Source organism: Synchiropus splendidus, chromosome 2 (assembly GCF_027744825.2).
Source record: "Synchiropus splendidus isolate RoL2022-P1 chromosome 2, RoL_Sspl_1.0, whole genome shotgun sequence".
NCBI lineage: Eukaryota > Metazoa > Chordata > Actinopteri > Syngnathiformes > Callionymidae > Synchiropus > Synchiropus splendidus.
Window position 1 is genome coordinate 24,811,430 of NC_071335.1, and position 25,809 is coordinate 24,837,238.

General features: G+C 41.8%; 1 protein-coding gene and 1 long non-coding RNA gene across 2 annotated transcripts in view; one reads left to right on the forward strand and one right to left on the reverse strand.

Moving 5' to 3' along the window:
* The window catches only part of tll1 (tolloid-like 1), a 32,564-nt gene extending 8,091 nt beyond the window's left edge, over window positions 1-24,473 (forward strand). Inside the window, exons 3-22 of the mRNA XM_053854935.1 lie at window positions 7,174-7,296; window positions 7,402-7,482; window positions 8,443-8,607; window positions 8,707-8,824; window positions 10,230-10,408; window positions 10,938-11,043; window positions 11,654-11,778; window positions 13,108-13,223; window positions 13,289-13,391; window positions 14,354-14,470; window positions 14,549-14,694; window positions 15,329-15,524; window positions 15,584-15,709; window positions 16,437-16,597; window positions 16,707-16,887; window positions 19,239-19,364; window positions 21,371-21,498; window positions 21,570-21,783; window positions 22,279-22,529; window positions 22,816-24,473. Of these exons, the coding sequence (XP_053710910.1) occupies window positions 7,174-7,296; window positions 7,402-7,482; window positions 8,443-8,607; window positions 8,707-8,824; window positions 10,230-10,408; window positions 10,938-11,043; window positions 11,654-11,778; window positions 13,108-13,223; window positions 13,289-13,391; window positions 14,354-14,470; window positions 14,549-14,694; window positions 15,329-15,524; window positions 15,584-15,709; window positions 16,437-16,597; window positions 16,707-16,887; window positions 19,239-19,364; window positions 21,371-21,498; window positions 21,570-21,783; window positions 22,279-22,529; window positions 22,816-22,950 (2,897 nt within the window). The 3' untranslated portion in view covers window positions 22,951-24,473. The remainder of the gene's footprint in view (window positions 1-7,173; window positions 7,297-7,401; window positions 7,483-8,442; window positions 8,608-8,706; window positions 8,825-10,229; window positions 10,409-10,937; window positions 11,044-11,653; window positions 11,779-13,107; window positions 13,224-13,288; window positions 13,392-14,353; window positions 14,471-14,548; window positions 14,695-15,328; window positions 15,525-15,583; window positions 15,710-16,436; window positions 16,598-16,706; window positions 16,888-19,238; window positions 19,365-21,370; window positions 21,499-21,569; window positions 21,784-22,278; window positions 22,530-22,815) is intronic.
* On the reverse strand, window positions 71-25,808 carry LOC128753339 (uncharacterized). Its single transcript, XR_008413843.1, has 3 exons — window positions 25,040-25,808; window positions 22,838-23,084; window positions 71-1,511 (listed from the first exon to the last, which is right to left on the reverse strand). It is a non-coding gene; the product is annotated as an uncharacterized LOC128753339 (long non-coding RNA).
* Between the last annotated feature and the right edge of the window lies 1 nt (window position 25,809).

The following is a 25,809-nucleotide window of genomic DNA, read 5'->3' on the forward strand; positions in this document are numbered from 1 at the left end:
ATGACAAAAGCCACATGAGTAGAGGCATTTTGTCACATCACCGCTATAATAGCTACATTCAAAAGACACTGTATGTGCACACAATTTTATCCACTGAAAATCCAAATCATTGTTTCAAAGATTAGTGGAGGAAGTTTCTTAAAATTCATATCCAATGGGGATACAAACAGTTAATACAAGCACTTGTTTTGGTTATTAGCAGTTACAAGTGAAGTCACCGGAAAATGTTTACATTTATCTGTGCTATGACAATAATCGTGCCGTATTTTGTGCTACTAAAACAGGAGCAAATTAATCCCCTGCGATCCTCTTCAGAAAATATGAGTAGCTATGGTCATTCATGTTCTTAAAGTGAATCTCAATGACTGGAGCAGAAACAGGTCATCACTCATTGACCGATCTTCCCAATCTTATCATGGTTCCTCTGCATCCACCTCACAGAGCAATTCTCCATTTAAGATGGAGGTTTTCATCTTCCAATAGGGTCATGCTGCCACAACTTTGATACAACTCATCAATCCATTTTAATCGTGTGGTGGCCTCTGCCATTTTAAGCCCCCGCCCGTCACGTTCCGACAACCACCATGTCCTTTGGGGACGTAAGTATTTTCTCCCCACTCTACTACTCTCGTAAAAGCTCGGTTCAAACTGAGTTCAGTGCAAAAAGCTGCATGGAAAGAACAGTTTTTGTTCAGCAAGGCTCGTCTGCTCCTCGACACAAAGGTGACCTCTTTCATTTCTTATGGACAGCCTGATCAAACGAATTGGATCCTGGCTAGCCGGGGCGAGGGAGGGAAGAAGAGCTCCACTAAATTCTGACGTGTTGCGTCCAGGCAAGGATAGAAATATGATAATTAATCTCGTTCACTTGTCTGTTACTACCTTTTATTACTTTGAAATATTTGCACGCAGTATATACTTCACTAAGTATTAGACATTCTATCTCCATGCTTTGAAGCCTGACTTGTCGTGACAGTGAACATCAACGTCCGTAATCCCTTCCCCCCGACCCACAGCAAGAAGGAAACTAGAGCGATGTGTGTCCGTTGTGTGTTTGACACTGTGGCAGTCAGAGTGCGTCCGCGAGCCGCAGAACAACCGGTCTCACTCATATTATATTAAACAGGATTTTCCCGGGCAGAGTGCCTCTGCCACTGAGTTTCCGAAGTCTTCCTCAGGATTCCCGCCTCAGCACAAACTCTCCTGTCGTGCTGAGAGCCAAATGTTTGTTTTAGAATTGTCATTGTTCCGGAGACGGAGAAGTCATGAGTCAGCAATGCTGTCCCTCCACCCAACCTGCCGCACACTCCTTAATAATTAAACGTTTGCTGCTTTTATGTCACCTAGTCTTGTGCTAATGGTATTTATAAACGAAATATAAACAGTATTGAGTCCAACTAGTGAGTGCTGCTGCACGTAGACTCACACATGGCGCGCAGAAACCTCTAGCAGCCTGGTTTTTCTCATCTTCTTCCGACGTTGGTGGGAAAATTGGAGCCTCAGACATAAGCCTGCAGGACACACAAAATGAGCAAAGTTGAATTTACTTATGATGTCCTCCTGAGGGCGCTGATGCAGAAAATCATATAGTCATGACTGAATGCTTTCGAGACCTGGATTTGCTGTGAGTCATTCACCATGGAGGAAGCATCAATCATGACACAAAGCAATACAGATTCGCCCAGTCTTACACACTTGAATGAGTCAACGCAACGAAGATTGGACTCTATAAATTGAGTCTCACAAATGCAAGTGAGTCAGACAAAATACTCCAGTAACTAATATCAGGTTGGGGCACATGGTGGGGTTTGTAGCATGAGGCGACCTCAGTCCTTTCTGGGTGGAGTGTGAGATTACTCTGGTTCCCTCCCACAGTCCAAAAACAGAGGTTCATTGAGTCCTTGAAAATGTCCCTAGGTGTGAGTGTGTGTGAATGGTTATGTCCCACGAGGTAGACTGGGGACCTCTTCAAGGTGTCCCCTGCCTCATACCCAAGGAAGTTTGGTATAGGATCCAGTGACGCCCTGAAAATGTATGGACTAACAGCAGGGCCAGCAAATCTACATCAATTGTCATTATCCAAGCAGCAGTTGAAGTGACCTGTACACAAGAGACACGCATATATCTTACATAAATGTTGACAAATGTTCAACATCACCTGAGTTACTGACCAAGTTACTGATTCTTATATTTGCCTTGCTTGAAATTTGACCTTTCTTGTGGCCAATCGGATTAATGGAATTGTTAACACGTATGTGTGAGTTCCTTGGACGTGGACGAAAGAAATCGCTGAATGAAAGTAAATCCCTATGACTGAGTGCAAAGCCAGCGCTTCCAGATGGAAAACAAACACGAGTGGGTCTGATTGTTGGTTTAAGTTCCTCAACAGGACCAGTGAACGGCAGGGCTAACACTTATTAAGGCTGCACTTCAGCCTGTAAAACAAGGAGACAGCTTGAATCTTGCAAGAAGCTACATGAAAGATGATTACTAAGTTCAGGCGAAACTTTTGGAATGCATGGTTCAGCAAGTGCCCTGTGCTTATTGTTCATCAATCCACTGAATTTCCAGGGTCTGCTTTAGGATCTGCTTGCAAGGATGGTCATACGGGGACAACATCTCAGAGAATCACAGAAGAATCAAGCCCACAAATAATAGCTAGTCCTGAGTGAGGAGGTCAAGTTTCTAATGCAGTTGCCATGAAACCATTTTCATAGCAACACAACATGGACACAACTTTGATTTACAATGTTCCTAAAGATGCTTTACTACGTTTGCTGGAAGCGTTTATTGCAGCCAGTCACCACAGTCAGCTTCAACAACAAACCTCAATTCTACAGTTTCCAGCTGTCTAGGGTTGAGTGAATCATATGGGTGGAGTCTCTCATGAGGCAGGTTATAAGAGAAAGTTTCTGTGCGTGTACTGTGGTAACCTCGCCTTATCGTGTCGGGACTTAGCAGGCCTGGAGCCGCAGCACCTACTGTTACTCACTGAGGGCTAAAATGGATCAAGCAGCTTGCACAATGATTACTTTTGGAGAAAATCCCCAAACAGGCCAGAGATAATCTCTTATTGATATTAAGGTACAATCACCATTGCAGAGGGAGTATAATACTATTATAACTGGAGTGGCACATGCACAGACACACATCTGCATGCCCCCTGCTGTGCGACCCTGAATTTGTTTAATGAGGAGCTTAGTGTGGAGATGCTGTCTGTTGTGCTCTCCAAACATCCCAGTGAGTCCTAACCCAGCGTTGCATTGTTGTCTGCAGCAGCATTTCCCAGTGTCAACATCAGTAACTTGGGGCCCTTCTGTGTTTTTGCAGCGCTTCCAAGGGGTTTTCAATGTTTTCTTCCCACAATTGCAAAACATACATGTTAGTTTGTTGGAGCTGAAAAAACAAAAGGAATACTAGTGCTTTTGTCGCAGCGTGGCCGGCGACTCACTGGCATCTTCTTCACCAAGTAATGATCACAACATCCCATTTCAGTTGCATCTGGACATTTGAGCTAGAACATCAGGGTGGAAGTACTGCAGTGATGAGCGAACTCTTTGTTGCATAAAGTCTTTTGAAGTAACCTATCCATCCACATCTGAGGTGTTATAGAACAATATGCTCATTTTCAAAATTCAGAAACTCACTGCTCACTGTTTAAAAATGATGTGAGTTTCAATGAAATTGTCTAAAAAAATTCAAGTGGACTATGTAAATCCAGACACTATTTCACGAAGCCTCTATTTTTTCCCTTAAATTTTCCATCCATCGTAATTTAATCACAACATCACAATGTATAGTCAGAGAAATGTTCCGCTTGAAGATTCATGCAGAGTGACCAGCTTTGATGTAACATAATATCATAGACTTTATGTCAAGGTCTCATGTATAATGTATTATTTCCACATTTGAGAGATTATAGTGTATTTATAAGGCTTGATAGAACATGTTCTGAATTTTCTAAAGCATGTCATAGCTACATTAATTTAAGTCTACAACCAATTATATTTTATAAACCTGGTCATAAGTTGCCTTACATGATTATGAACATTGGTAACATGTTCTAAAAAGCCTAATAAATGCAATAATGCATTAGAAATGAGACCTTTAAGAAAAGTGTTACCAGACCATCCCAACTTTCTTGACACTTTTCAGACTCTTTACAAATGCATTATGTATTGAACTCATAACGTATCATAAACCTTTATTATTGCATGTGTTTTTACCACCAATTGATGCGACAGATTTATTTATTTATTGCACTTTTTGTCTTTGTACCTTTCCTCTATCGTCATCTCACCCTGATGTGCCTGCAACTAATCAGCCTTGCAGCATGAAACAGTCTCCTGCTCCAACGTTGTAAAGCTCTGTGCCAACTAGGCTGACAAAACACTTGTGAGTGAAGTCTGTTCACATGGAAGACCAGTGATGGAACTGATATCTGGTTCATTGATCATGTCATATTTTCACGTGTGTGCTTCATGAAGTGCAGTTTTGTTTTGCGAGATTAGATCTTCATGAATTCTCTTGTTTAATTCAAGGGATGACATGAGCTCATTGGATGAAGTAAAACTGTGTTTATATGAGAGAAAAACTGATATGGTTTTTCAGTGTGTGCCTTCAGCTCCGAGTGCGATTGGTCGAGTATTTGTGACTCGTTCTCACACTCAGTTTTCACCTCAGAACGACACACTTAAACACCTCCTCATTATTATGCACTCAGAAAATGGAGACTTGCACTACAGTGGAGTCAGAGTAATGAGTCACAGCACACACCAGCGTGACTTGACAAAAACCATCCTGGTTCCTGTTCAGGTTTCTCTAGAGCAGATTTGAAACATCTGTGTCTCGATTGTCTACAAGTGTGTGACCAAGTGTAGTTGTTTGTCTGGCATTTGCCCTTCAGCAGTTAAACAAACCAAAACCCACATATTTGGTTTATTTTCTTGTTTTCCCGTCATTATTCCACTGAAAAAAAACCCCACTTGGCTCTCTACCAAGCAATTGATACAACTTTTTAGTGCAGGAGCTGTGATTCCAGAATTCAAGACGGTCAGTTTCACTGACCGATGGTTAGTCAACAGGGTTCATCTGGAGGGTGCCAAAATTTACAAAAAAATTGGAGAGAAATGTGATGTTTCCAATTTGGTTTGGCGCTCAGTCAGTCAGACCATTAAGACTTCCAAAGTTTATGGAATTGTCTTTGCCATGCTCAGTTTTAACATGTTAAATGCATCTTAAAAGGCACATGGGAAGTAAATTCTTGCTCCAAGAATGTATGGTTTCAGTATTTAACATAGTGGCTCCAACGCCAGGCTTCTGGTCTTCAGTTCAGGAGACTTGTTTGCAGATGATTTATCTAGATCCGATCTGATTCTCACCTAACCACAGCAGTTGATCTCTCTGTCTTCACTAGAGTTCTCGGTCATAGTATTTTGAATGCCTTCCTTAAAGTTTCTCCTTCAAAGATCTCTGTTTAAATTGTTTTCCAGCCTTTTGACACCTAATTAAATTGAGAACTTTGAGAGTCTATTTATTTCTTCTTCTTTATGACACGTTTGGAGCCATTCTTCTTTGAATTCTCTAATAGGTTTTTCCCCAGCACTTTATTTTATATGTATAGCTTGGTTCTTTTCTGTCATTTCTGAGTCTTATGATAAAATCGTTCCAAGAATGTTTGCACTGTCTCACTGTCTCTTTTCAGGATTTCATCTTCGTGGTCATCAAGTGTATTAAAAATACTCCCTATTCATGCGTGATCCACCATGAGTCTGGAGAAGTACTTAAATAAATAGTGTGTTGGAATGTGTGTATTTGCTGCAGTACCCTTGATGAAGGACAGACTGCGAGTCCCTGGTCAGCATGATGCAGGTCTACTGAGACTTTAAAGGGTTTTGGATCAATGCCTTTCCTCTTGCATCTCCTTTGCTCTCTGTCCTCAGCCCACCTCACACACGATTGACTTTGCTCTATTTATAGCAACTCTATCGATGGACAAGACCCCAACAATCGATGGGCCAAACTTACTACCACAGTAACTTCTGCTGCTCTTGTAGCTTTCTCCTCTCCATGTGTCAGCAGGTTTTTCCAGGAAACTTTAAGTTCCCCGATGACTTATTACTGACACTGCAACTAGTTGGACACTGCTTTAAAGTGACCCATCTCGATAGTAAAAGTGAGTTGACTTGGATTTGAGTGTTGCCACCATTTGTTTCACATTGAAATATTGGGTAAATGGGAATGTCCAATAGAGGATTTCCTATGACCCAGTTGGGCAACGGAAACATCCCAAAGCAAATTCGTGGACTCAGATTCCCTTCATGGAGTCTTGTAACATTCATTGCTCTACTCGAAAAAGAAGGATTAAGAATCACAATTGATCTCGACATGGAGAAGTCATGAGTCAACGCTGCTGCCGCTTTGAAGAACAGCAGCAATGCTTCACTGCTAAAGTGGGATTTATAGAAGCAAGATAAATGGCAGTGTGTTGATCCCAGTTTTACAAAAATGATGCATCTATAACCGAAACTCAGAGTCAGTGTCAGGAATGAGCCGATAAATGATCACAAACATTTGACTGAGCCAGGTGTGTGACATGAACCGGTTTTGTTTCCCTAATAGACTGTAAGAACTGCACAGCTCGCACTACGACCAGCTCTAATGCGATTAAATGAAAACATGGTTGAGGGTGACATAAAACACTGAACAATTTCTTTTGATTTTCCAATGCTGAAGGTGCTACTAACTACATCATGCCACTGACTCTTGAGACCATTGGAAAGATCTTCACAGGCCCATGCAGGAAACACACACCTACAGGCTATTTAGAGTCACTATAGAACCTGTGTAAGTTGTTAGACAGTGGGAGGAAAGCGGAGTGCAGAAAAATGATTGAAGTTACACATTGACCTTTTGACCCAACTCATCCTACTGACCAACATCTTGTGTTAGTATACTGCTGCTGTGTAATATAATTAGCTTGCTGCCGGTTTTTCACCTCTATACTGCCAAAGCAGAGTCCAGAACAATGGTTCTGTGAGTCCAGCTTCCCACGGAGGGCCAAAACGCTGGTCAGCTGATCATTCAGTGATGGATATCTTCCCTTCATCTCTCTTTATTCATCAGTATCAATCATGTGGTGACATACATGCCTTCTTTTCTACTGTCTTTCAGTGGTATTCTGGGGCGATATTGCGTTGGACGAGGAAGACCTGCGCATGTTCCAGATCGACAGGACGATAGACCTGACGCAACACACACACGTGCGCGCACACTCGCAGCACGGACACACGTCCGGTGAGTGAATTAGCCTCACATACGGCTTCTGTACACTTCACCACAGATGTGAGGAATGGTTTTCTTCTTTGTTCGTGTTCTGAATCCTACCCTTGTGTGTGTCAGGTGGCCTGGAAGAACGTGAAGCTGCTCAGAAAAAGGGATCGTTATATCTGCTACTTGAACGAATACGTAGATTTGGTCTAGGTAAGGATGAAACCTCAATTCTTTTGGAAAGCTTTTCCTCTTTCACTCCGTTGGTCTTCTATATTTGGTTAAATATAGAAGTGATTTTGGTCTGCTCTTTGGAATTTTCTTTGGAACAAGATCCTTGTTGGACAGAATTCAAACTTGGGGTGGTATTTCTAACCCTGAAATGCTACATCAGAGATGAGGTCCTGCGTCGCCACATCAAGAGAGATCTGTAATCCTAACCCTTACCCAGAATACTTGCATATATTGTACACTTTTGAATCACTGCAGCACAACAACTTTCTCGGAAAAAAAAAATTGTGACAAGATGAGTTGATAAACTTCTTTAAGAGGGTTAGAACTTTGGACCCCAAGGTCACAGGTTTGCATCAGGCACGGAGAGTTATTAATATTCTCTAGAATCAATACAATTAATTAATCTTGGAAGTTGTTTTATTTCATTAAATGGCTGCTGAGTTTTCATGAGAATTGCTGAAGGTATGCGCTCTCTCTGTGCCTTTCCATAAATCCCATTGTCATTGAAAGTGTCACACTTTACATTCTGGAGCATTAACTACCACAAATAAACAACTTATTTATGGTAATTCAAATATCCGGTAATTTCTCATAATAAAGTACACATTAGTGTCTGTATTTTATCCTGGACTGGTCACCTACATTACGCTCTGAACAACACTAAAATTACTGACTATTGACAGTAAGTAAGCAAGAAATAAATTCAATAAGTGCTTTCCAATCTTCATGACTGAAAGTACCTTAGAAAAAGAGTATGGATGTCTCTATTTGTCAGTAAATACTCCCTCATCTCTTTCAATATCCATTAATCGTGAGAGAAATTTGATGTTAGTTTTGACTTAAAAACAAATTCTTCAATTTTCTGATGTACTCTGACCTGACCAGTTGTGACTTTAGAAGCCAGAACTATAGCATTTAAGAATGTGTGGCTCTCCTCAGACTATTTACCAAAGAACTTTGGCAGAGGGTCTGCCGCAAGTCCGAAGAGCCAAACAGTAAAAAGTGTGAAGTCAAAGACTCGAATTCCTCGAGCGGCCACATCGCGAGCGGAGAGGATTTGGCCCGGAGGAGTTATTCCCTACGTAATTGGAGGAAACTTCACTGGTAAGCAACTCAGCTGGACGGTGCTGTGTGACGCTCACAACTAAAACACACACGGGTCTGTGACTGTTTGAAATAGGATGTGGAACGTGTGTGTTCCAGGTAGCCAAAGAGCCATGTTCAAGCAGGCCATGCGTCACTGGGAGAAACAAACTTGCGTGACTTTTATTGAGAAGACGGACGAGGAAAGCTACATCGTGTTCACCTACCGGCCTTGTGGGTGAGTGTGTGTGCGTTAATGTGAATGCTCAGGGTTCACTAGTGACCTTGTCACAGCGAGAGACGATACGGTCACTCAACAATGGCTCTACTTTCCTTCCTGTCCTGCTCCTGTTTCCCCGTCCCACCAATCACGCCGCTCTGCACTAAGTGTTTGTATGTTCCTGCACGTTTTTTTTTGGTCAGAGCTCTGCAGAAGCACATTGTTCTGGGGAGTAACTGCGCAGTGGGGTCAGAGTGTGTTTGTACAGTGCTGCCCCTTTACCCACTGGTAGTGAGGCTGAGGGTTTTTGAGTGGCGTTCGGGTTTAGTTAACAGATCTATTGTTGAGCCGACAAATACGTTTACAGGTCTAAATATTTCTTCATAAATTATCAGCAAGTGCAGGGCGCAAGTTCAGAAGAATGCCATAACACTAAGTTTTTTTCTGCTGCAATAAAAAGTCATTTTGCAATAGAATGCTCTGCAGTTTTTTGAGGTGATGCAATACCTAATTTTAAAGAACTCAAGCAGCTCAATGCAACACTAGCATATGATGTTATGGATTACATTTGTGTTGTAGTCAAGGCTGTGCCAAGACCGTAAGGAGACCAAGACCAATGAGGAAGGCGAGACCATTGAGACCTTACTGAACACAGAATATCAAAGCATAAGTCTATGAGTCACATGGACACATGTTGATTTCTCACTGCAAAAGAAGCAGAAGCAGTCATGAATAAATCTGTGGTCCACACAGTCTTGAATACAACACTATATTACATGACAGAAAGTTGAAGAGCTTTCATGGACATTCAGCAAAGGTTGAAGTGTCCTAAAGTGAAGCACTGTATACAATAAGAGGTGAAAACTTGCTACTTTTAACGCCTGTTGGCCTTTTCTAAGGATCAGACTTTGCTCTGACAGCTTAATAGAATTATGAATCCCCTTATAAAATCAATGTAATACCTTATTCATGGACTGTCTGGTGAATACAAGATGGATAGTTTAGTGTACACCAGTAGTAGTACAGCAGAGTGAAACCTTAGAATGAAAGAGTTGATTTTAGAGCCGGTGTTCACCAAGTTCCTATCTTCTTCGGTGACTCCTGATCTCACCGTGGCATTTAGCCCCTTGGATAACTTTAATCAGATTTGTTAGCCTGGCACTGATGTCTCCACTAGTAGAGAGAGTATTTAGTGAGTGTTTATGAGAGTGTGTTCAGTGGGCAGCAATGCAGGACCTCTCACAGCCTGTTCCATTCCGGTTATGAAACTACTGTTGCATGTAAACAAAAGCTGACAGTCTTCTGATGAGGAAATCCTGAACGTTGTGTTTCTGTGTGGACAAAGCAATGTTCATTTGAACTGTCGAAAGTGTAATGTGAATGTCTATCTCCCTGCTATCAACTTCCTACTAATCCTTATTAGGTGTTGTTCCTATGTGGGTCGCCGTGGCAACGGGCCTCAGGCCATCTCCATTGGCAAGAACTGTGACAAGTTTGGCATCGTAGTGCATGAACTGGGCCATGTCATTGGATTCTGGCACGAGCATACGCGGCCTGATCGTGATGATCATGTGACCATCATCCGAGATAACATCCAACCAGGTGAGACGGGTGAGATGGGCTTTTTTAATTCACAGCCTCGTCTGAGCTGTGCGAGTGTGGAGTAGCTTATAATGACTGTGAAGTCACCTGGGTCTGAGGACTGTCTGTCACGTCACATCTCGCGGCACCAAAGGGACGTCGCGGGCAGACACTGAGAGGTGTTAAATGAAACGAAGGAAAATCGACCCACTTCAGACTGAAACAACTCTGGACCGCCTGGACACCCTTTTATATCTGTTATCAATAACCCAGCGAGTTGAATGTAAATGCATTTTGATATGTGTTTACCTTATAAAAAGCAGAACTAAAACAGACAGAGAAAAGTTATCGCTGTGATCACATACAAAGAAGATTGCCAGTAGCCAAACATGTCCATCATGAGACATAAAGATATGACATCAAACATGCTGTTCTACACATTGGTCCACATCCCTCAAAGAAGCCCAAAAATGTCTGTACTTTATTAAATGAACACTGGTGCAACACTTAAGCTGATGATACCACCATCATTTTGTTTTCTTTAAACCAGGTCAGGAGTATAACTTCTTGAAGATGGAGCCGGGGGAGGTGAACTCACTCGGGGAGCCTTATGATTTTGACAGCATCATGCACTACGCCAGGAACACCTTCTCAAGGTAACACGCTTGGATTAAGGAATGGAGTGTATGATAAAACGGAACCCAATGAATCTCATGACTGGAAAACTAAACTGAGGAATGACACTGACAATATGAATTTGACAACTTAAGACGGACTTGAGCGTCTTTATTTGACATATCTTGAGAGTCTAGTGAGGTTAGAAAGTTATTTATTTCTCCCCACAAAGATGTTTTATTGAAGGCCAGTTCAGTTTGTTAACAGTGATTATGTGCAAATGGGTGCGTGTGCATTTTTTTAACTGAGGTATGGCAGAGTACTGTTTTTAATCAGAATCAGAATAGAATTTATTGCCATGGTTCTGTGAACTTCATATGAATGTGGCAATATTTGTATAATAATTTTGTAACATTTGAAGTTTTAAGTGTAATAGAAAAGATTACTTGACATTTCCGATTCCGATTTCCCAGTGGGATTTATCGAATTTAAGTTCTCCTTTCATGAATCCGATGCAGTCTTCACTTGCATTCAGTTACTGTCCAAAGCAGTTTTGAGTAAAACAAAGTACACATATTTGAATTTGCTTTACATTTAATCACAATTATGGAGGTTAATTTTCAAATGTTTCCTTTTCCATTTGTCCAAAAGGGGGATGTTTCTTGACACCATCCTGCCATCTAGAGATGAAAACGGAGTCCGGCCTGCCATCGGCCAGCGGACCAGACTCAGTAAAGGAGACATTGCACAGGCAAGGAAGCTGTATAGATGTCCAGGTACTGATATATTAACTCCGAGATGTTGGTGTTCATGTTCGAGATGTGGTGTCATGTTCCTGTCCAAATGAGCTGCTAAAATCTCAACAACAGTGCTCTTGTGGCTCATATTTGGTCCCTGGTGGTTTCCCTTGTACCATATTCAGGCAGAAATATAACGTCACGCGTGTTTATGATCTCAGCCGTTGTTCCAAACACTAACCCAAGAGGAGGCTAGTGTTACTTCAGGTCACAATGAGCGAATTATGAACTTAGATCATTCGCTCTATCACATGGAACTATCTTGAGCTTGGACAGATCTGGTTTGGATGCCCCAGCTGGAGACGGATATAAGACTCCTGAAGCATGTAAGGTCGTATTTCAGTGAAACCATATTCGCTAGCAGATGAACAGAACCCCAGGGCATTGCGTGGGGAAAACAGCATGCATGAAGGGAAATAATTGGCACAATTGGCTAACCTCCTTTTGGGGGAGAGAAGCCTCTCAGTGGGAGGAATAGCTGAGCATCCTTTAAAAGCCACAGAATAAAAGCAATATAGCTGTATTTGAATGGAGATTTCATTTAGATTGCAAGCTCTAAGCATTATCTTCATTAGGTTTAAATACAAAGCTCCTGTTTTGAGAACTGGAATGTGCTGTTTTATGACTTTGTTTTCAGAGAAGAGATGTACAGGCAGCTACAATCAAACCTTGTACCACAAAAAATTACAAAATAATGTGTAAAACAAGAGTCATTGTGTTAAGAATTTCCAAACAATGTGACGTGTTATATGTGTGTTATATCTGACCAACCCTAGATTGAAAATATATAAAACGTGCGCCCAGTTTTATCAGTTGGACACGCTGAATTTCCTTTTATTAGTGCCGTATAGTGCCCTAATAGTAGTGCCATCATTAAAAAGGGTTATTCTCCTGGAAAATTTTGACAAATTAGAACAAAATTAGCCAATTCTCATGCTTTCATTTGAGGCTTTGCCAACATGGGTGCCATCCTGGTTTTCGGGCTGTTGGTGGGATGTTTGGTGCTGTGATGAATCTCACTAATGATATTTTTATCCCAACTCAAATAAAAGTGAAAACAAAAAACACTTAACTCTTACATAAGGAGAGTAATAGAGACAAAAAAGGTGCCTTAATTCTACAAAATTTGCCCCTATGAATGCAGGAAATTTCAGAATTCCTGGAATCAATATCCACGGTTCCCTTTAGAGGAGAGTCACAACATACATTATTGGGACACCTTGTTTGAAAATCCCGGCTGAAAGCATGTATGAACTATGATGCCACATGCACGTAACTCTAGCCATTTTTGTGCGTGTCTGGTTCTAGCATGTGGAGAGACTCTTCAAGAGTCAACCGGGAACTTCTCATCTCCTGGATACCCAAATGGTTATCCCTCATACACACACTGCGTCTGGAGAATATCTGTTACTCCTGGAGAGAAGGTACACACATGCATGCACAATACAAAAACACATTGATTTCTCCTCAACAAAAAATGTTCTTCTAGATCGTCCTCAACTTCACCACCATGGATCTGTATAAGAGCAGCTTGTGTTGGTATGACTACATCGAGGTTCGGGACGGATACTGGAGGAAAGCTCCACTGCTTGGTGAGTCGGAAAAGATAATGGACCCTAACTTGATTTAACCATGACAAGAACACCGAAATTCATTTCATTTTATCTCATCAACATCCAGCTTCAGGGGTTTACCTCATCAGTCTTCACACCAAATATTGCGTGAAAGTTAACAATATTTGGCGAGTTATGTAAGATTTACTTTATGACCAATGTATAAGAAGACGAAATTCTTTGGTGACATGGTTGTGAGACAAGTGCTGAGTTTGGTTTAGCGTCGTGGTGTCGACAAATGTCACCAGTGTAAGCGATCTCTATAATCAGAGGTAACCGAGGAACAGAAACTTCTTCTGCGGAACTCAAGCACACTCAAATGAAAAAGTCTCTGCCAATTGGATATAAAGTGAGCCATTGAAAGGCAGTGCTTTTGACCCAAATACTGACCAGACGTTCCTGATGGATTAAGATGGCCACTGTGTCATACGCTGCTTTGATGTGGAGGAGACTGAGAAGACCTGAACCTGTGGCCAGGAGTGGGATGTCGGTGCGGATTTGGACGGCAGCTGTATTGATGGGGTTGAAAGCTGTTGGGATTGCTGTTCTAACTGAAACATGAAGCCAATACCGGTCACAGGCTGGGTAAGTGGAGAAGGTTGTGTCAGGAAGAGAATCTGAGCGGTATGCAGACCACCTAGTTTGGACTGGTATAAACCAGTAATCCTCACTCTTTTTTTAAATTACGGTTTTAGTCTAGACAGAATGGAGGTGTCACAGTCAGTCACGCAGTCTTACAGCAAACTGGTGATGACTCTGGTTGACACCTCTCCTTTCTCTGTTAAGTGTTTTTGAACTACAGTTTCTCACAGTTTTAACAAAAGCACATTTAGGTTCACTATGTTAATAGGGATGGAATCAGACTTGAATTTACTAGGTCAATGTGCCTGAAAGAATTATTCAGATGTCTCATCTAAAAGCAAGTATTTTCTATTTCGTAGGTAGATTTTGTGGAGACAAACTACCAGACGTTCTCATCTCCACCGACAGCAGAATGTGGATTGAGTTTCGGAGCAGCAGCAACTGGGTGGGAAAAGGCTTTGCTGCCGTTTATGAAGGTTAGTTGAGAGTGAGACTCAGACAGGTGTGTGGTTTCAAGATAACCACCCGTGTTTTTTACATTCTGCTCTGCACAGCGATCTGTGGAGGTGAGATCACCAAGGACTCGGGACAGATCCAGTCCCCCAACTACCCAGACGACTACAGGCCTTCCAAAGAGTGTGTGTGGAGGATCACAGTGTCTGAAGGATACAACGTTGGACTCAGCTTCCAGGCCTTTGAGGTAACTCTCTGCGTGTGTGTTCTTGTGTAAGAGGTGGAGGTTTTGGCGAGTTAAACTGTATGTTCTACATGTTTGTCAGATATTTAAATTCCAAAAGATTCCAAATAACAGCAACAATGATAACCCTTATTGCAGAGGTAAGCAAAGTGCGGCCCAGGGGCCACATTTGGCCCTTTGCCTGCCTTTTTGTGGCCCTCAAGAGGTCATAGCAAAACAACAACTATGATTTCTAAAATAACTCATTGGCTATTTTTTAGGAGTTTATTTTCTTCTGTAAAAAAATACACTATTTTTATGAAGTACTTTTGTACCTGAAAATTAACAAAACATACCTTAGAATGAAGTATTTTTTTTCAATCATATTTACTATTTCACCAAAATATTCAGCACTTAAAAATATCTTCCTACATTCATAATTAATAATGAGAATCTTTCAATAAAATGTATATAAAATGAAGTCATTTACAATGAAGTGAAATACATAGTAACCATATAATCTCATGCCATGGTTAACCTTTCTGGATTTTATAATATTTAAGTACCATTTCTGTGTTGGGCTTGAGGGCCCCAGCACAGTCCATGATGTGGCCCCTTAGGAAATTGAATTGCCCATCTCAGTCTTATTCACTTGCAGATTGAACGGCACGACAGTTGTGCGTATGACTATCTGGAAGTTCGCGATGGCCCGCTTGAGACAAGCCCTCTGATTGGCCGCTTCTGCGGTTACGACAAACCCGAGGATGTGCGCTCCACATCGCACACACTGTGGATGAAGTTCGTCTCGGACGGGACTGTGAACAAGGCCGGGTTTGCAGCCAACTTTTTCAAAGGTGTGCATTAATGACGTTTCATTGGTTGGTTTGTTCCTAAAAGCCAATGTCTTATCCAGAGGAGGACGAGTGCTCCAAGCCTGACAATGGTGGATGTGAACAGCGGTGTGTAAACACTCTTGGCAGCTTCAAGTGTGCCTGCGACCCTGGCTATGAACTTGCGTCGGACAAGAAGAGCTGTGAAGGTAATAGTGTGTGTTTGTGTTTGTGTGTTGGAATGCATGCATTCCTTGGATGCTGCAGTGTGACTGTAGAAGAATAGAGGTCTGAGCTACCTCAGTCAACAGGAAACAACAGGCAGCATACTCATTTCAACAGTGTTCCAGAAACAAAAGGTCCCTGAACACCTTTGAGTCTGACTCATTATGATAGTCAGCATGATGGTTGGACTCCTTAGTGTTGCACAGCAGAGGGTTTATCACCTCAGAATGTGGTGGGAAATAAAGAAAAGAAAAGAAATAAAGGGATTTGCGGTAAGAGTTATGTCAACAGGAATGGTGGGAAAACCAAAGTCACTAACTGGAGAACTATGACATCCTGATCAACAGATGTGTGAGGAGGTTTCTCCCACTGAAGTCCATGTATTCTCCACCCTCTGTGACTGTAAACACACATCATAGTAAGCAGCCAAACCCAAGAAGCGACAACAATACCGGCAAAAAGATCAGTCAGTGTCAGTCAGGGTGGAGGTGGGTTGTGAATTCTTCATGGGCAACAGTGTAATTTTCATTATGGTGAAATAGAAGGCAAACAAGCTGTCTGTGGAGATGGTTGCAAGGCTAATCTGACTTAGGTGCCTGGGCCTTGAGTTCAGCCGTCCTCATTCGGAACATGCCACACTCAGAAGATGATCTGGGAGTATCTATGTTTGTGAACTGAAATCTGTGTTTCGTAACACTCTAATTTCCTCAGCGGCGTGTGGCGGTCTTATCTCTAAACTCAACGGAACCATAAGCACCCCCGGATGGCCTAAAGAGTACCCGCCCAACAAGAACTGCGTGTGGCAGGTGGTCGCTCCCACTCAGTACCGCATCTCCATGCAGTTTGAGGCTTTCGAGCTAGAGGGCAACGAGGTGAGTCAATCTCCTCTGTCAGCGCTAATTAGATCACACCTGAGCTGCCAGACGTCGCAGCCGCTTCGTGTATGTGTCTCACTGCAGCTTCATTTGTGCGTGAATGTAGGTGTGCAAGTACGACTACGTGGAGGTCCGCAGTGGCCTGTCTTCGGACTCTAAGCTGCATGGTAAATACTGTGGCACCGAGGTCCCGGAGGTCATCACTTCTCAGTACAACAACATGAGGATTGAGTTCAAGTCTGACAACACCGTCTCCAAGAAAGGCTTCAAGGCTCACTTCTTCTCAGGTTAGACTGTCGTCGCTTGGTTATAATTCACGTGCATTTTTATTTTTCCCCAACATGTGCACATGTCTATATTTACGTCATGCATATACTACACACAGTTACATGAACGAAATTGCACATTTAAACTTTGGAATTTCACATTGTTATTATTATTTATTTATTATTTCCTGCAGTTGATTTGTAGTCTTAGTGTTTTTGACAAAATTCAACATTTCTTACAATATTCTACCTATGGTTCGTATCAATGTAAGAATGACCATAGAATATTAAAAAAAGTGTTAAATGGGGCTCAAAAAGATGGGTGGCGAGTCTGAAAATTGTGGACACCTACAATTTTTACTAAAAAGGTGAAATAATTTGAACATAAAGGACAACATTTCAGGCTTTCATATGATCTCATGTGACGCTTTACGTTGACATCCGGACTATTTAAACCAATTACTATCATCAGGGTGTGAGTGTGTGTAAAAATGTCACAATATGTCGCGTGTTTGTGTCATGCTCGGTCTCCTGAGCCTCCGTCAGCTCCTCCTGCTCCCACCCTGCGTTCTGCCATCTCTCCCTCAGACAGCCTGTCAGTGTGTCCAGAGCGTTTGTTTGTGTTTGAGTCATGCCAGGACAGAAAGCGTGGCCGCTCTTCCCCTCGTGGTCATGTCAACAACAAGCTGGCTACCTCATCAAAGGTCAGAGGTAACATGACCTCACAATCAGCTTTTCTGATTGACTCCTGGTCTCACAAGCGCTATGAGGAAATGGATGGGATCCTGGATGATCGCCTTATCCATTTGTCTCTTGGGGGAAATCTTCCTTTTCCTATGGTCTTATCATGATGACTATTATTATCTCTCTCTCACATACACAACAGAAAGACTGTGCTTATTAATTCTTGATTCCTGACTCAGCAGCAGCATTATCAAGTTGAATTGTCTGGTCAAACGTCTTGTCCTTATTTACGGCTCCAGAAAAGTGCAGTTGTGGCTCATTATTAGTATTGCTGACACAAGTTAACATGAACCTTCTACCTATCCCTCAGTATGTGACTCTTTTGTGGTAATATTTTACAACAAAATCACTGGTTAATTGAAAGGAAATGACAGCAAACATCTTTATCTCAGAGCCACATACTTTTCTCTGGTGTTTGAAAGGAATGAGACACAAAGAATGGATGGAAATAAAATGAATAAAAAATGTCCTGATCATCAGAATCACATGTGGGATTCAAACAAGACACATTTCAAAAGTGCTAACTGCATTATGGGATTTGTGATGATGAGGAGTAGAAATGCTTTTGACAGAAAACCTTTGGACTTGATGAAACTATGTCACAATGATTATGTATGTTAAATATGTCAAAGGTGCCTAAATCAAAAGCAAAATCCTGCATATTAATAGCTCCCACTGCCGCCATGTTAAACCATTCCAAGTGGACACTTCCTTTCATGGCATATTTTTATGAGGTACTTTTACTTTGGCTGGTGCACCATACTTTTTAAACACTGAACCCATATTTTTTTACCATTATAACCTGGCTTTCATAGATAGGTCAGCAAATGGCAGCACAATTATGACATTATTTGTTTATGACACCAATAATTAGACAGTGACAAAAACACCTTCACAGTACTCTCCTTAACCAGCACCCTTGTGTCAGCACAAGTGACTCAACTTCAGCAAGAAGCCTGAGGTCACCTCAGGTTGGGCACAAGCCTGCAACATGTCTGACCACCCACGCTTATGTTGTCTGTGTGTGAGTAAGCAAGTGTGTGTGTGTGTGTCTGTGTGGAGAAAGTCACAATGAACACGGAAGAGTAACATCTAGAGCAAAGCTTCTTAGGGAGACTGAAGAGAGAATGAGCCCACAATAGCACCGTAATACCACATCAGACACACACACACTGAGTGTGCACCATGAGGGAGAGGATTTAGCTGTTTCATTAAACGCAGATCTTGTTTGATTCACAGACTCTGAGGTCAGACATGTGTCTGGTCTACCATCTCTGCAGGGGCATCTTCTCTCCCTCTCACACACTTGTGAGCATCCTATTTATGCATTATATTGAGTTCTCATTTCGCTATCATTAAGATTCAATCCTCTCATTTTCCTTGACTTCTAGCAAGTTATTATTTTCAATAACTTCCAACTAAATTTTAACTGTATTGTTATTAGGTTTTTAAAAAAAAAAGTCCACTCCATGCACATTTTGACTAAACAAATGCAGTACAGTATAGTGGGAAAGTGGGGCTGTAGATTGAAGCACCGCAACAACCCTGCACTACCTTGTTCCCCCCCCACACGGCCCTGACACCACCCCGTCCTCACAAGTGACATGTTGCATGTGTGTCTCCCATAGACAAAGACGAGTGCAGCAAGGACAACGGCGGCTGCCAGCACGAGTGCATCAACACAGTGGGCTCGTACGTTTGTCAGTGTCGCCACGGCTTTGTGCTGCATGAGAACAAACATGACTGTAAGGAAGGTGGGTTCCACTTTCATTCACATCTGCACGCACACAAGCACAAACACCTGGTCATCCACCGGAGCAATCGGCAGCCTGCACTCAGACATCACATCCTTCATGTGCACGAGAGCAGAATCAAAAACTCGATTCGATGACGGAACTTATCAGAACCCGAAAATCCAGTCCAAATGTGGCACATTTCCATGAAATCTGAAAGCAATATTTCCCATACTGTCCTTAAAATTATTTACTAAATGTTTTCATTTGCGGTTCTATAATGGATTCACAGCAATTATTATTAAAATCAATATAATACAGATGAAAGGCTACTTTCTAGGCATGAAACAAAATGGTACTTCAAAGCCCTGCTGTGCTGTGAACTTCTTCTACCACTCTCACCCTGTGATGCTCATAAAACACTCCATTTGGCAGTTTGACAGTTGTGCATGTGTGCGGCGTACCACAGTGTGACCCAGTAACCCTGCTCCATGGATTTTCCCACTCCGTGTGTGAGTGAGATACATGTGGCTGTTTCCACAGTTGTGACAAGTTTGCAGTGACTATGAGTCGCCCACTTTTGTGTCATTTTTTTCATCTATTTATAAACTTTTCCTTCATATTCATACAGTCCTCCAGCATGTGTCTGCTGACGTTTTATTTGAGCATGTTTTTCGCACATAAATCTGTGCTTGTAAATGTTCATTCTGTTCATCATTACAGCTTTTCTAAAAAAATAAATAAAGTGTTTCTTTTGATGTCCTCGGCTCAACTTGTGCATGTCTCATCTCTTCTTTGCTCTCATTCTGTCATTAAATTAATTCTCCCTTCAACACAACTCCACCAGCTGCAGCACAATGTCACAATTACAGGAGTAGGTTTGGGAGCGAAATGAGTTCTCTCCCTCTTAGGATCCAGTCATTCAAGTGGAGACTCAAAGTAAAACACCTCAGTATTCGCCCTGCTAGGGCTAGAGTGCGGGCCTCTGTGGCCTGGCTGCTGCCCCCGTGACTCAACTTCCGCCATGTAGTGCGGTGTAAAATGTGCTCAAATGTAATCCCAATTATTAAGGGAGTTGTAAGTTGCCTGTGGCTCCTGAATACTGTTCAATGATGTGTAGATAATCATCTGTTGGTGATAGGATTCACGTTCACTGCACTAGCATGGTTATTCCAGAAGTAGCCGGCAGTGTGGACACGTCTGTTCTGAAGTTAGGTATCACTGAAAGTCCTGACATCCAAACTTGCTCGAGTAGATCCAACTCAAATTGGATGAGTCTTAAAGACTTAAAAACTGTCATGAGATGCGAGTTGTGATTTCTTATATATCTTGATGCCTGAGCTTTTCCTTTTTTGTGAATGATGTAAGTCACAGTCTTACATCAGCATGAGATAAGACTGTAATAATCCATGTCATGGTAAACAGATCTGCTTCGATTCAACTGTTACCTGTTTCCAACAATCTTCGGTTTAATTACGTCTATTAAAGAATCATATAAAAAGCCAAATACACACACAAAATTACCCTCCATCTGCATAAAACCCACTGAAATCCAAACTCTGAGTACAGCTCTTCCTGTACTTCTCTCGTCCGCAGCATCTTAGAACCAACTAACAAGTACCCTCTGGGCAACAACAAAATATTAACCATTGTGTTATTTTTTTCCCTTAACTAATGAGTTCTAAAGAGAACAAAACAGTGGCAAAGAAGACAACAAAACCCAGCTGGTCAGTCCTGGAACCAAAATCTTTGTATCAGTTAAATATTTTGGGATTTCTTCCTATGAGTTTATTTCTTTGGCAATGAAAAGAAAGAGCTGTCTAAATACGCCTCGGTCTTTCAAAACCTTTCACGCGAGCTTCACACTCTTCGTGTCACCAGGATGTGCTTCTTTGAAATCTTTTCTCTCTTGCTTCTCTCCTTCCTGTTCCCGTTTCCATTTCCTCTGACCTTTTCCTGAACAGCCATGATTTTTAACTTCCTGTTCGTGTGTGTGTGTGTGCTTGCACGTTTCTCCCTCTGTCCAGCCGAGTGTAAGCACAAGATCCACAGCTCCAGTGGGACACTGAGCAGCCCGAACTGGCCAGACAAGTATCCCAGCCGGAAGGAGTGCACCTGGGACATCACAGCCACGCCGGGTCACCGAGTCAAAATAGTGAGTTCCAATCCAGAAAATGAGGGAATTCATCAGCCCCCAACCGCTTATACAATGTCTCTACCCCACAGACCTTCAGTGAGTTTGAAATTGAGCAGCACCAAGAGTGTGCATACGACCATCTTGAGGCCTTCGATGGGGACACTGACACAGCAGCTATTTTGGGTCGACTATGCGGCAGTAAGGTCCCGGAGGCGCTCATCTCCACCACTAATAAGATGTACCTTCGCTTTATCTCTGACGCTTCAGTGCAGAGGAAAGGCTTCCAGGCGATGCACTCGACAGGTAGACAAACACTGTGGTTTTTTTGACAAGTTGAAGCCAAATTGAAAAGTGAAATTTTTGTCAATGAAGATAGAAAGAAACGTCTTGATCTCTAGTGTCTACCAAACATAAGTTTCATATTGTGGTAAATTAAACTACCTATTTATATATGTATTAGCAACATATTAGCCTGTTATTAGTCATTATAATGTATAAATTTGCATCCTGTGTGTGACCGATAATTGATCAATTACACTGAATAAGTGAGTAACTACTGATGATTAATTTGTGTTCCCATATCTGAAGTGTTACCGACGTTGAGAGTGAAGAAAGAAGATGAGCATAACTTTGTGAAAGTGAATTAAAACAAGGACGTTTAAAATTAACAAGTGCCAGTCTAGTATTGGTGGGAGGTTATGATGGCAAATGACTCAATGGTTAAGAGCGCCCTCTTGTGGTTGATTGGTGCAGCGCTCAAATTCCTATCAGACCCAGGTGACAAGAGTCTCTTTGCAGAATGCGGAGGCCGTCTGAAAGCTGAGATTCGGCAGAAGAATCTCTACTCCCATGCTCAGTTTGGGGACAACAACTACCCGGGGCACACTGACTGTGACTGGCTGATCACGACGGAGCCGGGATTCGGCATCGAGCTGAGCTTCATCACGTTTGAGGTAGAGGAGGAGGCCGACTGTGGGTATGACTACATCGAGCTGTACAACGGATACGACACCAACTCACACAGACTCGGACGCTTCTGTGGTTCAGGGGTAAGGCTAATGAAGTATTGGTTTAGTTTGAAATAATTGTTCTACTGTGTCTCAAAATAATAATTAATATTTCAAGACTTTCATGATGAAACACTACCATCCTCCTTCTTTTGTAATTGTAAAAAAAAAAGATGTTGCCGCAACACACTGATGGTCCAACTCTTGTTCCACTAATTAAGAAGCTATTTTCTGACATCTGAAGTGACTTATGTGAAGTGCAGTGAACAAACATAATAATGCAGTGAATTAAAAGTACCAGTCTTTGATTGTCACATGTCTACTGCAGCCAAGAGAGGGAATCTTCTCACCTGGAGATGCTATGCTGATTCGTTTCCATAGCGACGACACCATCAGCAAGAAGGGCTTCCACATCCGCTACTCAAGTACCAAGTTCCAGGAGAGCCTTCACAGCAGGAAATGAACACATACGGACAGCTCGCACCCGGACCTTCGCCATGGCAATGAGGAAAGGACGGCCGGTCCCCTCAACTCGGACGTGTGGATGATTGCCAAGCTCGTCCAGATTCTTCTGTCTGAGTCACTGGTTATTGCGCTCTGAGAGGAGACAGGAAAAATATCAACATGGAGGGGAAATACATGCGGATGGAGGCACTTGCCATTTTCATGGGAAAAAAAACTCTTGTTCAAGGACTGATGTCAAGAGTGGAGTCCAACTAATGGACAACAGAACTATGTGCTTCTTTTGAGTCTGTGTCCAGGATCAGGTATTGAAGACAGCAGGTGGATATTTTTGTTGCCTTTGTTTGGGAACTGAACCCAGTATAGAATGGCTGCAGTTGATTTGTCTTATTGTAAAGCTCATGTTGTTTGTGTTTATTCTGTATGTGTGTCTGTGTATGTGTGTGAGTGCAAGACAAAGGAAAGGTTGTTCTGCTTAATCTCATGAATATGGTGGGTGAACTCCGAAGAGTTGTAATGTAAAGCCTTGCCTCATGTTGTGTATCCGTGAGCGTGTACTGAAGTTTTACTTTACTTTGCCCCAGTTATGATGAGATTTGTTTTTTTAAAGTGGATATCAGGAGGGAAATCTCCACCCCAGTCATGTGAAGAGAGATTTCCATGGTGCTAAACAAAAAAAAAAGTGAATGACGGATCACTGTGGATGGATCTTACTGGAGTCATCAAGTCCTGTGGAACTACATTCTTGCCTTAGATACCAAATGGACTCTGTCCGAGGTGTTGGCTCTTGAACCAGACTGTTTGGTTTAAACATGGGGTGCAGTCGGCGTGTGAGGTGTCGTATAGATGGTGCATGTGTGTTCGGATGTTACTTCCATAGATTAGAGATACACACTTTAAAAGCTCACACATTGTATGCACATATTCTCCCGAGCATAAAGGTGAAGGTCTGAATTATTTGTGGACACATATTTTATGGAAAATTGCAGTATAATTATGCGTGTCTTGAGTGTGAGTCGAGTCATTCATGGCTGTATGTGCCAAGCTCCAGGTCACAATAGTTCTGTTTCATCACTCCAACACTGTGTCTGTAGTTCAAAGACACCGAGTCAAGTCCCCTGCATTAAAGTACACAACGTTCACATCACTTGGCTTTCAGTGATTCTTCATTGGATTTTTCCAGGTGCACTGGAATCTTGAAACCAATATGATGAGTCACAATAATAAGTCATAGCTGCAGATGTCCCTGGCATAGAAGGGGTTAAAAATATGACAACAATAATTTAAAGATACAACTTATAGAAATAATGCTATCAGTTTAGAGTAGATTTATTTTCATCTTTAAATTAATCTGACTACTGAAAGTTTTTATTTTGGTAATCCGTCGAACAGGGAACATAACCATTGCTGTACCACCTATCATACACCAGAGGGCGCCATGTATATGTGTTGGCTTAAGTGCCTAGTAGGATAAACATATATGTTTGATTATTCTTTGAAAACGCATGTTGCAGACCAGAAGTGTGGAAAGTGCAACTTTTTTCTATATGAATCTCTATACGTTCAACTAAGAATCCGACTTTTCCGATAAGAACTACAATTGAAGAACTCTGTAGACTGTTATCCCAGGTATATCCCCCCCCCCCCAAAAAAAAATTTAAAAATGACACGGTCCGCCCTCAAATATTAAACGAGGAAAACAACTCCGTTCATTTATGTCGACAAACTTCACAATAAAAGCCACCGGAAGCATTCATAATGACCTGAGCCTGATTGAAAACAAACTAGACCCAAGTAGCTCATTTCCAATCCATTGACGACATTTTGGCTATATAATACATATTTTAAAAACATGAACTGTAACTCATATTGCAAATAAACACATTAATTCTTCTGTGACCAGTGAGCCACGGACATGATAGCAGAATGCTAAGTCATGGTCAGACAACAATGTTGAAAGAAAGGCGCCAGAACACTGTCTCCCTCTTAAAAAACACGCCAAATCGCTGTCTTATTGAAATATTAATTTACCAGGTGCCTCTGAAACTATTCATCTGGTGGAATTTGATCAAAGAAAAACGTGTGCTCACCTGTTTGCTCGGAGTGACTCGCGGTCAACAGCCGCGCGACTTCAGCATCCCCCTTTTTCAGCAGTTCAACATCACATAAATGAAAATAATTCATTTGTTACTAAAATATATTTGAAATGCTTCCATTATGTTTTCTAGAGTTAATTTTTCTGTTCGTTATTTCCATTCTTACATCCTTCCTTGCCATCAGCTCAGTCAAACAGCAGGTGGCAGTATTGTTACACAGCACCCACATCACACAGGAGAAGCGAAGAAGACGGTTGTCGGTAACTCTCCATCTGTCACGTGAATGTCGGTCTATTACAATGATTTATGTTGTGTTTTAACATACACGTGGGCAGAGAATGATCGTCATGTATGTGATAAAACAGGACACGAAGACAGGACGGTTAAGAGGGAGGCAACACCTGCTGGGAAATGGCTCGAAAATACAGATAATAATTAAATGAACAAACTAAGTCAGTGATTGAAGGAGAACTGCTGAAGAAAAAGAAAAAAAAATCATTGTGACCTTAATGTCCATGATTTCAAAGTTAGATTTAATCCACTAAAACAGGCCAAAAGTGGCATTTAAGGGATTACAATTTTGGGGTGATTAACTTTCTGAATCATTTTACTTCAGTGACATATAATGGTTATAAACAACCACCATGGCATTCTGCCTTAAAAAAAGTTAAAAAGAGTTTAAAAAAAAATGCCATATGCATGTGAAAACAAAAAAATGACGGGTAGAAAAATTACGAAAATATTCCTAAACTAAAGGTAAAAAG